Genomic DNA, 17,023 nt, shown 5'->3' with positions numbered 1-17,023 from the left:
TCATGTGTTTGAAGTCGGGGGACCTGGGAGGCCATAGTGTTGGTAAGCCATGACTTGTGGTGGAAATGTGCGCAAGAATTCTCGAACATTTATAATTAAAGTGATCCCGTGCTCTGTCATTCGCGTACCACAGCAGCTGCTTTCCCCAGAGAGGCACATCATCCAAAAGATCACCTATTGGAAAAGTGGAGCTACACTCGACTGTTATGTCTGTACGGCAGCCGTGGCGAGAACGTGACTCGCGAGACATTGTGGCTCGCGGTGATAGCTGTGCATTTTGCTTGTATCTAACCTCCGCCAACCCACACCCTCTCACTTACTGGAGTCAAACTCCGTTCCATTTGTATTTGTCTCTGACCTGCGAGTGGCATATATCTCTCTCGAAACCATATACGAAAGTTCCAAGTAGGATGGGAGGACGCATTTTTTTGCTGTCAATATGATGAGAATATTAAATGTATGATTTGTTCACAAGTATTACCAGGAAACCGGTTGTATAACATAAAACGGCATTATACTACATGTTACTGATGAAATATTAAAAGATTAAGTGTTATTGTTGTTGTTATCATCATCATCATCATCATCACCATCATCATCATCATCTCTGTACGTCTACCCTTTTTCAGAAGATGTACGAATAACGGGCTTAGCTCTTCAATTTGAACTCACTGATTTACTATGTGATGTCAAATGAAAGCTAGATGTTAGGACTTGACAAATGTTGAACTTTCAAATCTTTTCCAAAAAATAAATATCCGAAGCTTCGTTCTTTCGCTTGCTCTGTTGAAGCCATGTTCGCAACAACTGACGTTTGTGAAAAATTATTTTCAACAATTAAAATAGTAAAAACCAAATTTAGATCACTACTGACAGACAAATACCTTCGTTATCAACTACGACGGGCAGTAAGTGACATAATTCCTGATTTTGAAACTTTGTCGCAGAGACATTCTGAAGACAGTTAGTTTTATGTTGTGGTATTGTTCATTTATTGTTAATTTCTTTCTTCGTTACACGTACTAAACATTAGTTTGTAGCCTTGTACTGTATAAAATTATATTTAAGTACTTGACGTAAGGAAAATGAAAATCCGTTAATTAGTCAGACAGTTGCTTCACTTCCCCTTCGGGTGTCCGCCTCCCTCCACAGGTGCTATGCAGGTTACATAGTGGCTCGGCGCACGATTACATTTTCGCCACCGCTGCTGTACAGTAATAAATGAGGTTGCAAATATACGAGATATATTCAATTGGTGGCCACAGTCATTACATATCTTGGAAAGGGTTGATTTTCGGACCTATATTTATCAGTGCTTTTCATTGTCTTCTGATTACCCCTCGTGCTTACTTACAGAACTTCTTTACACTCATCCTGCTACACCGTAGAAATATCACGACTCTGGAAGTGATTATCTAATGAATCCAAGGATTGCTGAACAATAATCATTAATCACAATCCAAAACTAAATGGGACAATTCTCTCTTATTCACTGTTTCTTAAGTAGTCTTACACGAGTTGATTTGTGTTCCTATTCTAGATTTAAATTAGGAGGTTATCTTTAAGTGTCGTGAAAATATTAGTTCTGTTAATTAACCAGGATACAATTAAAATAGATATGCTAATCATAAATTATTTTGCTTCACTGATTTAAAATGTGTGCAACTGTAGCCTCTATATACATTTTTGTCTGGTTATGGCGATCTTACCTACACAAGATTGATTGAATGAATGAATGAATGAATGAATATATATATATATCTGTAATCGAAATTTTTCTGGTAATTTTCGCTTTTCCAAAAATAATTGGTGTTAACATGTATAATTATTCATCCTGAGACCGAAAATCGCTTTTTTGAAATTTTTGTTTGCATGTCTGTCTCTCTGTCTGCCTGAATGTTTGTTATCTTTTCACGCGATAATGGCTGAACGGATTTCGATGAAAACTCGAATATAAATTAAGTTCATTGTAACTTATATTTTAGGCTATATGGCATTCAAAATTCTTTATTTACGAGGGGGTTATAAATAAACCGAAATATCTCTCTTGTTATTGATTTTTGTGAAAAAAGTTGCATAACAAAAGTTTCTTTAAATATGATTTCCGATACCTTTCATACCAAGCAAAATTTTGATGGGACCAAATTGCACCAAAAACGGATGTTCTCTGAACCAAATGATCATATTTTAATTATTTACATGTAATAACAATTAAGAAACATGTTAAAGAATTATCATTGCACTAAAAGAGTGGTCTCTGGACCAAAATGATCGCATTTAATTATTTAAATACAATTTAAATTAAGTGACATATTAAACGATTTATCCTTCTATCAAACACGAATGTTCCCTAGACCAGATGTCCTATTTTAATTATGTAATTACTTTATATTTATTTCTAACAAGTGCAGCGGAGCGCACGGGTACAGCTAGTGTATAAATAAATGAGTGGATAAGTAAATAAATATATACACCGTAGAAATACCTCGCCCATACCATATGATTGCCGGATTCAAATTCACAATTCAGAATTAAACTGAACATTTTTTTCTTATTCCATGCTTTTTAACATCTTCCCTTACTATATATTTTACCAGTTTTGTGAAAAAAGTGTCGTATTTTTTTATTTTCGTAAAGAGGTCATTTAATATTGCAGAATCACTGTACATCACTAATTTTCTTACATACCTAAAAATCGCTATGAAATAGACATACATTCATTACTTACTTACTTACTTACTTACTTACTTACTTACTGGCTTTTAAGGAACCCGGAGGTTTATTGCCGCCCTCACATAAGCCCGCCATTGGTCCCTATCCTGAGCAAGATTAATCCAGTCTCTACCATCATATCCCACCTCCCTCAAATCCATTTTAATATTATCTTCCCATCTACGTCTCGGTCTCCCTAAAGGTCTTTTGCCCTCCGGCCTCCCAACTAACACTCTATATGCATTTCTGAATTCGCCCATACGTGCTACATGTCCTGACCATCTCAAACGTCTGGATTTTATGGTCCTAATTATGTCAGGTGAAGTATACAATGCGTACAGCTCTGTGTTGTGTAACTTTCTCCATTCTCCTGTAACTTCATCCCTCTTAGCCCCAAATATTTTCCTAAGAATCTTATTCTCAAACACCCTAAATCTCTGTTCCTCTCTCAAAGTGAGAGTCCAAGTTTCACAACCATACAGAACAACCGGTAATGTAACTATTTTATAAATTCTAACTTTCAGATTTTTTGACAGAAGACTAGAGGACAGAAGCTTCTCAACCGAATAATAACACGCATTTCCCATATTTATTCTGCATTTAATTTCCTCCCGAGTGTCATTTACATTTGTTACTGTTGCTCCAAGATATTTGAATTTTTTCACCTCTTCGAAGGATAAATCTCCAATTTTTATAGTTCCATTTCGTACAATATTCTGGTCACGAGACATAATCATATACTTAGTCTTTTCGGGATTTACTTCCAACCCTATCGCTTTACTTGCTTCAACTAGAATTTCCGCGTTTCCCCTAATCGTTTGTGGATTTTCTCCTAACATATTCACGTCATCCGCATAGACAAGAAGCTGATGTAACCCGTTCAATTCCAAACCCTCTGTGTTATCCTGAACTTTCCTAATGGCATATTCTAGAGCGAAGTTAAAAAGTAAAGGTGATAGTGCATCTGCTTGCTTTAGCCCGCAGTGAATTGGAAAAGCATCAGATAGAAATTGGCCTATACGGACTCTGCTGTAAGTTTCACTAAGACACATTTTAATTAATCGAACTAGTTTCTTGGGAATACCAAATTCAATAAGAATATCATATAAAACTTCTCTCTTAAGCGAGGCATACGCTTTTTTGAAATGTATGAATAACTGATGCACTGTACCCTTATACTCCCATTTTTTCTCCAATATCTGTCGAATACAAAAAATCTGATCAATAGTCGATCTATTACGCCTAAAACCACACTGATGATCCCCAATAATTTCATCTACATACGGAGTTAATCTTCTCAAAAGGATATTCGACAAAATTTTGTACGACGTCAACAAAAGTGATATTCCTCGAAAGTTACTACAGTTAGTCTTGTCCCCCTTCTTAAAAATAGGTATGATTATGGACTCCTTCCATTGTTCTGGTACAATTTCCTTTTCCCAAATTGCAAGTACAAGTTTATAAATTTCGCTAGATAATGCCCTTCCACCCTCTTGTATTAATTCTGCTGGAATTTGATCAATACCTGGAGACTTGTACTTTTTCTATCGCAATTTCGACTTCAGAAAGTATGGGTTCCGGTATAAATGGCTCAGCAGTTTGTATTTGAATTTCGTCCCGATCATTTCTATTTGGCCTATGTATATTTAGTAGTTGCCCAAAATAGTTTTTCCATCTGTTCGGGATTGAATGAGAGTCTGCAAGCAAGTCACCATTCTCATCCTTGATCACGTTTACCCTTGCCTGACATACATTCATACCTGAATTATTATCCCGAGTTATCTCGTGGACCTTGATTGCAGCTCTAGTAGTTCTCCCATTTTGATTTTCTCCTGAACTATTTACGAAGTTATGTTTTTTATGGATTAATTCATGAGGTACAATACCAGTGCTGTTATCAAGGCGTTAAATATTGCTTGTAGTGTGATAAACTCGAAAGCAGGATATTACGCACAGTGGCACATTGCATTCCGGACAGTAGTATCTGCTCTCCTATATGAGAGCGTTTTGGGAAGAATGGTGTAGCAGTCATTGAATATTTGTACCAGTACATCTGTTCTTCAGGTTTGTGAATAATGTTCTGCAGTATCACTATGCCCAAAAGTACACGTATTTCAGAGTCTGTAGTAGGCCGCCACGAATTATTTTCAGCATTCTGTGAACAGTTATTAGCATGCCGAATCGTCTCTTCGAATATAATGTTGATGAGGTCATTATTAAAGAATAATTTAAAAAATTGAGAATTGTCGTTGTCAGAAACAATGTTAAAATTTCAGGTTATGGGGACCTCCGAGGTGCAGAAGAAATGGTGCCAGATGTCTTCTATTCAAACCACTGTCGAAAAGACGCAACATCAACTGATCTGAATTTGTTTGTTGGTCTATAACTTCGTTTTCTGATACCGATGTTTCATTTCCTAATCTTCTACAGGAGTATATTCCTGATCAAAAGTTTCGGAATCACTAACTTGATCCATCTTTACACAAAACAGGACAAAGAACACTAAACAAAGAGAAACCGCCAAAACTAACTAGCATCTACTCACTATTGTGTGTGAATGCTATATGAGCATAGAATTCCACTCGTAAGGAAGAAGTACAAAAATCATCGCCAGATATAGCTATATCACTAACTTCTGTAGCCATCTAGTGAGGAAAAGGTTAATGAAAGAATGGAAACGTATATTATATTCGGGATATAATCCTTAGCAGCGAAAATGGGACTCAAACGAGCTAACTCGGGTTAATAAATTTTGACACAAGTTAGCAACCCGAGTTAACTCGGGTTAATCGGGGAAGTGGTTAAGTACGGGTAGACGAGTTGATTTGTGTTCCTCCTCTAGATTTGAATTAGAAGGTCCTTTTTAAAATTTTGTTAATATCTTAATTTTGTTACTTAACTAGGAAATAATTGATGTACTTAACGATAATATTAAAGTTTGTGCGACTGTAGCTTCTGTATATCTTTGTGTGGTTATGACGACCTTATCTATACCAAACTATCGTAAATGAATGAGTAATAAATAAATGAAAAGTAAAACGTGAATAAATAAATAGATAAATAGACAAAAAGATAGATAGATAGATAGATGGATAGATAGATAGATAGATAGATAGACAGACAGACAGACAGACAGACAGACAGACAGACAGACAGACAGACAGACAGACAGACAGACAGACAGACAGACAGACAGACAGACAGACAGACAGACAGACAGACAGACAGACAGACAGACAGACAGACAGACAGACAGACAGACAGATAGATAGATAGATAGATAGATAGATAGATAGATAGATAGATAGATAGATAGATAGATAGATAGATAGATAGATAGATAGATAGATAGATAGATAAATGAATACCTACTGTAAATAAATAAAGAAGTGAGCAATAAAAATAAATAAGAAATAAAAATAAAAATAAATAAGAAATAAAAAATAATAAATAAGAAATAAAAAATAATAAATAAGAAAAGAAATACAGTTAAAAATAAATAAAGAATAAACAAACAGAAAATAAAATGAAAAATAAAAAGAATAAAATAATTCAGGGATTGGTCAAGGAGAGCTCAACTTTTAATAATATTCAATTTAATAATTCATAGGTCTAGCATCAATAATTTCTGAATGCGTTAATTTAAAAACTGGCCAAGGGGCAGCTACATTTCATTTGATATTCAATTGAATTACTCAGCAGTCCGATATCATTGTTTCTAATTGCAATAATTCAGACAATTTTCAAAGGAGAGTACAATTGTTTAATAAGTCTGATATCAATAATTTATAATTTCAATAATTTCGAGATTGCTGAAAAAGAGTTGAATTTTATAATACTATTCAATTCAAATAATCAGAATTCCGTTATCAATAATTTCTAATAATTTTCAGACATTTAGAGATTGCTGAAAAAGAGTTGAATTTTATAATACTATTCAATTCAATTTATCAGAATTCCGATATCAGTAATTTCTAATTGCAGTAATTCAAGATAGGTCAAAGGGGAGTGTTGTTTCAAAGTTTGAGTTGTGGCACAAAATTAACTGAGATTGCAATATACAGAGTGCATCTAAAATGGTGTCAAATATTTCGGGGACGTGTTCCTGACATCAAAACAATTAAAGAAGTTAATAAGAACATTGGTCTGAAAACCATTCGTTAGGGAGTTATTAAAGAATTTGTCCCTTCATTGACCGCTGATTGATGGTTTTTTGTTTGTTTGTATTTTGTAGAGCAAAAAAATCAGAAGAAAATGTATTCTGTAAGTGACCAGAACGAAATGATTTGCATCATTTAATTGATGATGTGTTTCTGGACGTCATCCAACGAATGTGTTTTAACACGATGCTGCTCCAGCTCATTTCAGTCTGATAGTTCGTATTATTTTTAATGATCGATTTCCCCAAGGATGTATTGGTCGAAGGGGATTCATTGCATGGCCTGCTCGATCACCTGATTTGAATCCAATGGATTTTTTCGTCTGGGGACATTTAAAGTCCCTGGTTTATGCGACTCCTGTACTTAATGTTGATATTCTGAGAGGGTATCCAAATTGGATTTCACGAAATACGAAACACTCCAGGAATTTTCAACAGAGTACGCCAGAGCATGTAACATAGGTTTAGGGGACACATCGAAGCAGGAGCAATTTTTGTAACATTAATTTTTGTCTTGTAACTCTGAAATACATAATTTTGAAACCAATGTTCATATGAACTTTTTGTAATATTTTGGCGTTAGGAAAATGTCCCCGAAATAATTGACACCAATTTAGATACACCTTGTAGAATACTACTCCTGCTTCTCTGTGGAGAATGTTTGCATACGCATAATATATAAACTCACATTCAAGATGGCAATGTCGAATGTCCAGTACTGCTTGACTTCATAGTTGAAATGTATCCTTATGTAGTTTACATTTCGTACAATAGCATTCGGGTCATTAGCAATGTAGAATCCAGCCTTCACGATATAGTCGTCATAATCCCTTGAACAAGGAAAAAAACATTCTAAATTAATTAAAAGCGAACTTTTAACGAAATATTTTAAGGGACACCAGGACTGAGTTTAAAAAAAGGGCCAATAATCAATTTTCGTTTTTCCTTTGTACGAATATTCCTTGGGAACTTAGGAAGTTGACACTAATAGGGTTTTTGCGTCTGCTTCTTTCTTGAGGTCTAGGAAGAATGTTTATATAGGACTACTCCATATGTCAATACTGTATCTCTTTTCATAAATTTACCTTTTTCACGAAACTACTTTTTTTCTGTGCCCGAAATGCTTTTTACGTGTCTATGTATATAGGATGATTCAGGGCTCTGCAACAAACTATGGGGATCAATAGATCTCTCAATGATGATCATTTTTCGTAAAACAACCCGTGTTCTCCGATGCCTCGTTTAAGAGCTAAGCGATATCGAAAAAAAAAAAAAAGACTGATGTGCTGTACTTCTGCATTTTGTCTTTTCGATATTTGTTTAGTGAACACATACGCAGATGATCCAGTGATGAAAGTGAAAAGTATTAAGTCATTTTCCGTTTTAGATGTTCATTAAACGTATTATTATTATTATTATTATTACTATTATTACTATTATTATTATTATTATTATTATTATCATTATTACGCATATTATGGGAATATTATTATTACGCATATTCTTCGAAAATTATTAATATTATTATTATTGTTATTATTATTATTATTATTATTATTATTATTATTATTATTATTATTATTATTATCGATGGTTTCATGTTATTATTGCTTCATATTTTCGTAATATTTATATATTTTATAGTATTCACTAAGTATAAAATAGCCACCGGAAAGGCCCAGTCGGCTAAGGCGATTGCTTATCGATCCAGAGTTGATCTCGGGCGCGGGTTCGATTCCCGCTTGGGCAGATTACCTGGTAGGAGATTTCCGTGGTTTTCCCCAACCGTAAGGTGAATGTCAGGTAATCTATGGCGAATCCCCGGCCTCATCTCGCCAAATACTATTTCGCTATCACCAATCCCATCGATGCAAAATAACCTAGTAGTTGATATAATGTCGTTAAATAACCAAGTAAAAAGAGTATAAAATTAAATTTTAAATCGTATAGGGCTCACGGAACCCCGGAACATACTTTGAGAAACGCTGCTATATGGTAAATTCAGCAGTTGTTCAGACTGAACCTAGTAGTTGATATAATGTCGTTAAATAACCAAGTAAAAAGAGTATAAAATTAAATTTTAAATCATATAGGGCTCACGGAACCCCGGAACATACTTTGAGAAACGCTGCTATATGGTAAATTCAGCAGTTGTCCAGACTGAACGAAGAGTGGCCTAGTATGTACATAATTTTCATAAATCGCCATCAGAGATAATAGCGATAGTGGTAACCACGATTAGAGTATCCATCCAGTATTATACATATATACGGTAAAGACCCCTGCAATGGCATAGGATAATGTTTTAAGCACATGTAATATGCTGCCGTGGCGCACGCTGCAGCTGCCGTGCCGGTCCGAGCAGATCTAAGAGGCGTGGCTATAAGCACTAGGGAGCTCTCGGCACAGAAAGTGAGACACGGGCAGTAGTAAGAATTCAATATTAGTAAGTAGTTAGAATAATAGTTATTTATGGTCCTAGGGAATCAAGACGTATTTTATCCACGACTGCAAGGTTTGACCCACGAGACGTCAGTAACTCATTTCTATTCTGGTTGTATTCCCTGCATTGCAAGTAAACGGTAGAAATCACTTACGTGCCGTTAAGAACACAGTGGGCAACTGTGAGTACCTTATACTGGTTGATAATCGTGCCCGTACACTGTGGCTTTCCAAATACTAAAATTGCCACCTGAAATGGTAAAACAAAAAATGTGTTACGAGTCTACTTTGTAATTATACGTCCTACAAGTTTCGCAACAATTCGGTTGCTTTGCCATGCTTTGAATATCAGCATTTACAGCTTATCTTCAACAACATGTTTAGCACAAAGTCTTTCCTAATAATAAATACTTATTACTGAAAAATGAGATACTGGCATGCGATTTTCAGCAAATGATACTTCAACTTGAAGAGTTTCCATGCATACATTTCAACATGTGCTCCGTTGTTACCTACAGAATTTATGCTTACCACAAATGGGAACTCATTCTTCGTGGCGTTCCTTCCACCAATTATTCTCGGCTGTAAAGGATATTGTGCTTCTTCTGCTGAGCTGAAATCTGTAAATACATTCCAGACAACGAGAATTGCTTTAGAGGTGCAATGTCTACTGTCCGTCCGAGTGGTTATGTCGCATCCCGGTTTTCCCCACCCGTTTCTGCTGGCCCCTCTCTGAAAGACTAGTGGCGGTCTAGTCTTAGCTCTTTCCTGAAAACATTTGCTGTTCGGAATTGGACGTCTACGTAATATTATATAACTGTTCGAAATAATTTAAAGAAAAGGCTCCCGTTAAATAACTGTCACGTGTTTTTCCCCGTTTCGATGACCCTGAGATATGGCCACTCAGACGGGCAATACAAGCCGTAAGATATTAATGTAGAATAATAATAATAATCATAACAACAAAAATAATTGCTTATAATAAAAATAGGAAGGTAACACATTTTGTGGAAATTCGTGAATTTTTAAAACATTTTCAGTGGTATTATATTACAAAAATAATGTTCAAAATACCGTAACCTATTCCAATTTATGGAACCAATACGTAATAATTTTAGAAAGCTAACACATTTTGTGGAAATTCGTGATTTTTTAAATTTTTTTCAGTGGTGTTATATTACAAAAATAATGTTCAAAATACCGTAACCTATTCCAATTTATGAAACCAATACGTAATAATTTTAGAAAGCTAACATTCGTACATTTTTTTAATTATTTTTCAATGGTATTATATTACAAAAATAATGTTCAAAATACCGTAACCTATTCCAATTTATGGAACCAATACGTAATAATTTTAGAAAGCTAACACATTTTGTGGAAATTAGTGATATTTTTTAATTTTTTTTCATTGGTATTATATTACAAAAATAATGTTCAAAATACCGTAACCTATTCCAATTTATGAAACCAATACGTAATAATTTTAGAAAGCTAACACATTTTGTAGAAATTCGTGAATTTTTTAATTTTTTTTTTTTCAGTGGTATTATATTACAAAAATAATGTCCAAAATATCGTAACCTATTCCAATTTATGGAACCAATACGTAAAAATTTTAGAAACCTAACACATTTTGTGGAATTTCGTGAATTTTTTTAAATTTTTTCAGTGGTATTATATTACAAAAATAATGTTCAAAATACCGTAACCTATTCCAATTTATGGAACCAATACGTAATAATTTTAGAAAGCTAACACATTTTATGGAAATTCGTGAAATTTTTAATTTTTTTTTCAGTGGTATTATATTACAAAAATAATGTTCAAAATACCGTAACCTATTCCAATTAATGGAACCAATACGTAATAATTTTAGAAAGCTAACACATTTTGTGGAAATTCGTGAATTTTTAAAATTTTTTCAGTGGTATTATATTACAAAAATTATGTTCAAAACACCGTAACCTATTCCAATTTATGGAACCAATACGTAATAATTTTAGAAACCTAACACATTTTGTGGAAATTCGTGAATTTTTAAAAAATTTTCAGTGGTATTATATTACAAAAATAATATTCAAAATACCGTAACCTATTCCAATTTATGGAACCAATACGTAATAATTTTATAAAGCTAATACATTTTGTGGAAATTGGTGAATTTTTTAAATTTTTTCAGTGGTATTATATTACAAAAATAATGTTCAAAATACCGTTACCTATTCCAATTTATGGAACCAATACGTAATAATTTTGAAAAAAAAATCCTTCCCGATTTGATGTACTATTAAAAAACGTTTCTCCAGAAAAAAATTGTGAATAACGGAAGCGAAATTTAGTGAAATTTATAATTTATTCAGTGCTGTACGATAAAAAAAATGTTCAAAAGACCACAACCTATTCCAATTTAAGGTGCTAATATGTAATTATTTTTGGAAAAAATATTCCTTCACGATATTGGTGTATTGTTGAAAAAAGTTTCTCCTGAAAAAAATTGTAAATAACTAATTTAATTAAATTTCCCGAAATTTATTATTTTTATTTTCAGTGATGTATGATAAAAGTAATGTTCCAAACACCGTAACCTGTTCCAATTTAAAGTGCTAATAGGTAATAATTTTTGGAAAAAATAAATTCCCTCACGATATGTGTATTTTTAAAAGCGTTCCTTCCGAAAAAGAAATGTTTTGTAGATAACGAGTTTTGTGAAAACTCCCTCAACTGCTGTCGGATATACAGGGTGATTCAATATTACGTGTAAATATTTTGTGTGTGTATTGTAGAGGTGCTACTAAGACTAAAACGTTTTATACAACTTTTTCTCAAAACCTTTAATTCCAGAGTTCCAGTAGATGGCACCTATATCGCAGTAACTGCATAGGCATTACTGTTCTCCCACACATTTGGTGTGGTATTGTGGGGAATCAGTTACACGGACCTCGAGTTCTACCTCCGCGGTTGAGTGGGGAAATCTACCGCGAATTCTTGGAACGCGAATTGCATGGTTTGCTACATGATATCCCTCTTGCAACCCGAATGAACTTATGATTTATGCACGATGATGCTCCTGCGCATTACTGCCGCAAAGTAAGGGCGTATCTCAATGCTGCGTATCCAGAACAATGGATAGGCGCCGCAGGGCCAACTCCTTGGCCAGCCAGATCACCGGACTCGAACCCTCTGGACTTCTACATTCGGGGCCGCCTGAAGTCGTTAGTGTATGCCTCTGCTGCACCTAACGTAGAAGTACTACAACAGCGAAATGAACATGCGTGTGGAATTGTTCGTGATGAGATGAACGGGCTGTGTAACGTTCAGAGATCACTAAGGCGGCGAGCACAGGTATGTCTTCAAGTTGAGGGACAGCACTTTAAACATGCATTACACTAAGAATTGTGCAAATGTTTCTAGAAGAAATTGCCTTACATTCTTTAATGTGTTTGGTTTTAGTTCACAAAACGTGCATAAGTAGACTGCTGAGGATATGGGTTTAGTGACTTTGGTTGTTTTTGTACTGAAGTGCAAATGTATTGTACGAAAGTAATGATTAGTTTACATTTGGTGTGTTACCCTTTCTTTGTTTGGGAGCGCAAGTTCCACGCAAAATGGCGTTAACTCTGGAATTAAAGGTTTTGAGAAAAAGTTGTATAGAACGTTTTAGTCTTATTTCATCTCTACATTACACACACAAAGTATATACACGTAATAATGAATCACCCTGTATATTATTTTAAAATATTTATTAAGTGCTAATACAAACGTTACGGGTTTCCGCCTATTCGCCTGTGAGGACAGAGAGAGACAGAACTCGCAGGCTTTCTATACTCGTTCAATAATGTCTGACAGGAGAAATAAACATTGCCGGCAGAGGAGGACAGAAGTAGAATTGCTATTCAACCAATGACAGAGTCTCATTCCACGCTTGACTTGAAGCTGGGCGGCCTGAAGCGTTCTATCCCCGTCAACTTCAAAATAGGCGTGGAATGAGAATTCTGCCATTGGTTGAATAGTAATTATATTCGGAATTGTATGGTTATACCAGCGAATAGGGATTATAAAGAATGGACACTACGCGTCGGTACCTTCGATGTAGCCGGACTGATTTCAATGACCTTCAAGCCAGCTAAAGCGTCAGATTCTGCTTTCTCCCTAGAGTTGGCGCTGACATCACACCAGCTAGCAGTCTACACAGCGGAAATATAACACATACAATTAATACATCTAGGTACATTATGTACTCAAATAAAATAAATCGGATCCATAAAATAATAAATCCTTCATTAACTGCAATGTCTAGACTCTAGAGTTCCTTTATAATGAGAGTTGAAACGTTGATCCCAACAACAATTAAAATGTGTAATGATTTGATAGCGCTGAAAATGGAAAAACAAAACTCTTACGAGAAGTAAAACCATATATCTATATTATATTATTATACAAATATTAAACGAATTCGATACTTAATGTTATAATGTATTATATTATTTTATAATATAATGTATTATATTATTTTATAATATAATGTATTATATCTGAAATATAAAATATTATTATTACAACTAGTTTGTAACTGAGAAATAAGGAAAAGCTGTTAGCTTGAATTTATTTGAAGCAAAGCGTTACTGGATTATGCAATAAGGTAGGCGATGTTTGGATCCTGTGCCTTAACTCTATTCTCAATTAATTATCTTAGCATATGCTCGATTACACTACCTCTAGCGCTTGAAAGTAGAACTAGCCGCTGGCGCACAGAGAAACAAAACACAGGAAAATTCGCTCAGTGTCCATTCTTTATAATCCCTATTCGCTGGTTATACTTTCCTGTGTTAAATTTCAACGTACCTCGTTTACATGTTTCGACCTATTTATGGGTCATCTTCAGAATTGGTCGTTGTTGGTTTTGGCGCCACTTGTTCTGTTTCCTGTGAGGGTGTGTTCCTGTGGTATAGTATAGAGTCAAAGAGTGTGTGTGTGTTTTGAAGTTGAGTTGTGTGTTGAGAATTTCGTTGGGGTGTCTTTTTGTGTCGGTATATTTCATATTGTTCTAGAGTGTTTAGTTTCTGGCTTTTTGGTTGGATGTGTAGTATTTCCATGTCTGTGTTGATGTCTCTGTGGGTGTGGTTAGCATTTGTGATGTGTTGTGCATATGTGGAAGTGTTTTGTAATTTTTTTATGGCTGTGATGTGTTCTTTTTAACGTGTTTGAAATGATCTGCCATAACAAAATTACGAAACACCTCCACATATGCAGAACACATCACAAATACTAACCACACCCACAGAGACATCAACACAGACATGGAAATACTACACATCCAACCAAAAAGCCAGAAACTAAACACACTAGAACAATATGAAATATACAGACACACAAAAACACACCCCAACGAAATTCTCAACACACAACTCAACTTCAAAACACACACACTCTTTGACTCTATATAATACCACAGGAACACACCCTCACAGGAAACAGAACAAGTGGCGCCAAGACCAAGAACGACCAATTCTGAAGATGACCCATAAATAGGTCGAAACATGTAAACGAGGTACGTTGAAATTTAACACAGGAAAGTCTTATCATACATATTCCGAAGTGATACAGTGTTAAAAGTTGTGTAATCAAGATGTAGTAATTATATGTCTCTCCTCCTCTGCCGACAATGTTTACTTCTCCTGTTGGACATTATGGACCCGAAGTATATGAGTTGGTGAGATCAGCGTCAAGTTCCAGCAATCTTTATCCTCGTAAAATTCAAGATACTTAATTTTCAAGAGGCCGAATGGTCCTTGGAGCCCTTCAGGAATATCTGGATAAAAATTCCATCCCTTACATAAGTTTACTGCCTGTATTCGGGATTTTCTAGAAGCTATAACTCTGCTGATAAAGCCACCTCGGTCCCAGATACTACTGACCTCTCGTTCATGAATTTAATATAATATAATTTTTTGTATAAAATATTATCTTGTAATGGAAAAATAAATTACTTCTAAAATATCTATCTATACTAAATAAATTTTACAAGAGAAAGAGTTCATCCAAAGGGCTGGATTCGAGAAGGGTACCCAAAACGCTGATTGCATTTCCGCGTTGAATTGCAATACTTAAACGTTGACGCAAATAAGTAGTGCAACGACGATCACTGGTAATTGAGATCAAAATTTGGCCGATTTGAGGTACCAAAACTTTAGCGTCATGACTCCAAGGACCGAAGGTCTCCACAGCAAAGGGGACAAAGATATAATTGTCTAAAAGATGAGTATACTTATTGACTTTTTTTTCACGGCTAATTCAGCAGCAGATGCTGCGCTTCTAGAGGTATTCTGCAAGTGAGATGGAGCTAGAGTGTCAACGCAAGTGGAGTCCCAAATTAAAGATTTTCCTCTAGACCATGGAATTAAGGTGAGACCATCTGGCCGTTTACCATCCGCGCGACTAATACCTGGTGGTTCCAAAAGAGAGTAGTCAGACTAGATCTTTTAATGATATCATTGAGTGGGAATGCGACCCTTGCTCCTCGCACAGCTGAGTGCATGATGGCCGTAAATATTAGCAATTCCTCCGCAAATACATTGGTGTGGCTGGCAGAGTTTACAACCAAGGCGTAAAGCCATTGCGATTTTAAAGGATGTACTATCTATTAGAGTGCCGATGTGAGGAGGACGTAATGCGTGTAACCAAGCTCCAGACTCACTCTCTTGAAGAGCTAGGAGACGTGCAATGTCTTGTTCAGGTTTGACAGAAGAAAGAAATTTATCTAAATTTAATTGTTTATTTTGCCGTAGTTAGTGAAGCACAAGTATTGATGTTATTTGAGAGTGTGGATTGTTGGATGAAATTCATTTCAAAATTTTTTAAGTCATATGGAGATGGAAATGTCCTTCTGTGCAGACTTATTTGAGACGAAGTGCTCACCTACATTTGGTTGTGAAGTAACCATTGAAACAGAAGTGGGACTGTTCTATGCAGTGATACACGTAAAATTATCGAAAAGTCAAAAGTAGATTTTTTAAACAAATGCCCCAACGCTACACTACGATTAATATCAGTAAAATCTTCGTACCTGGATTTATGCATAAGACAAGAAGTAGGATATATTGTTTCATGTCTGTCTGTCCGTGTGAAGTATTCTGAGGAACTGATCTGTTATTTATCGTGCTTCGACTATATTCATGTTCAAGGCATCACTATTTGTAATGTATAGTCTATGTTATTTCATCACCGTTAATTAATTTTAAAATATACGATCACCATTAAATGTGACTTGATATATGTCACGCAGAAAGAACAATAAATTCACGTATAAAAATGTTTGTTGATAATAGAAGGTCGTATTTTAATGAAAGTAAATTATTGGAATTTAAGTAGTTACATTCCCTACAGATACTTGTTGCATTAATTCTGCATTGCTCGGGAAAAGTGACATAAGTCAGTTTCCACAAACCTTTTTTGTAATATATAGACAACTTACGGAACATCTGCTCGCTTGGAAAAAAAAATACATAAGTATTTCTTCCAGTACAATAATTCATACAAGAAAAAATCAAATCTACATAAACCAGTGTAAGTTGTCAATAAATTATCAAAAAAGGTTTGTGGAAACTGACTTATGTCACTTTTCCCAAGGACTGCAGAATTATTGAGGCTTGAGCCCTGGCGATTCCGCATATACAGTATGCCCCAAAACAAATATTGCTGAAAATGTTT

At 35.0% G+C, this 17,023-nt stretch overlaps 1 protein-coding gene across 1 annotated transcript in view; it reads right to left on the bottom strand.

Annotated features, from left to right (window-relative positions):
* LOC138692559 (chymotrypsin-1-like) overlaps window positions 1-16,485 on the bottom strand; it is a 27,299-nt gene extending 10,814 nt beyond the window's left edge. Inside the window, exons 1-4 of the mRNA XM_069815531.1 lie at window positions 16,380-16,485; window positions 9,845-9,933; window positions 9,469-9,563; window positions 7,560-7,701 (exon numbers count right to left, since the gene is read on the bottom strand). Coding sequence (XP_069671632.1) covers window positions 7,560-7,701; window positions 9,469-9,563; window positions 9,845-9,933; window positions 16,380-16,422 — 369 coding nt within the window. The 5' untranslated portion in view covers window positions 16,423-16,485. The remainder of the gene's footprint in view (window positions 1-7,559; window positions 7,702-9,468; window positions 9,564-9,844; window positions 9,934-16,379) is intronic.
* Window positions 16,486-17,023: the final 538 nt, after the last annotated feature.

The sequence above is a fragment of the Periplaneta americana genome, chromosome 17 (assembly GCF_040183065.1).
Source record: "Periplaneta americana isolate PAMFEO1 chromosome 17, P.americana_PAMFEO1_priV1, whole genome shotgun sequence".
NCBI lineage: Eukaryota > Metazoa > Arthropoda > Insecta > Blattodea > Blattidae > Periplaneta > Periplaneta americana.
Note: the sequence above shows the minus strand (reverse complement) of the source record. Positions and strands in the feature narration are given on the sequence as shown.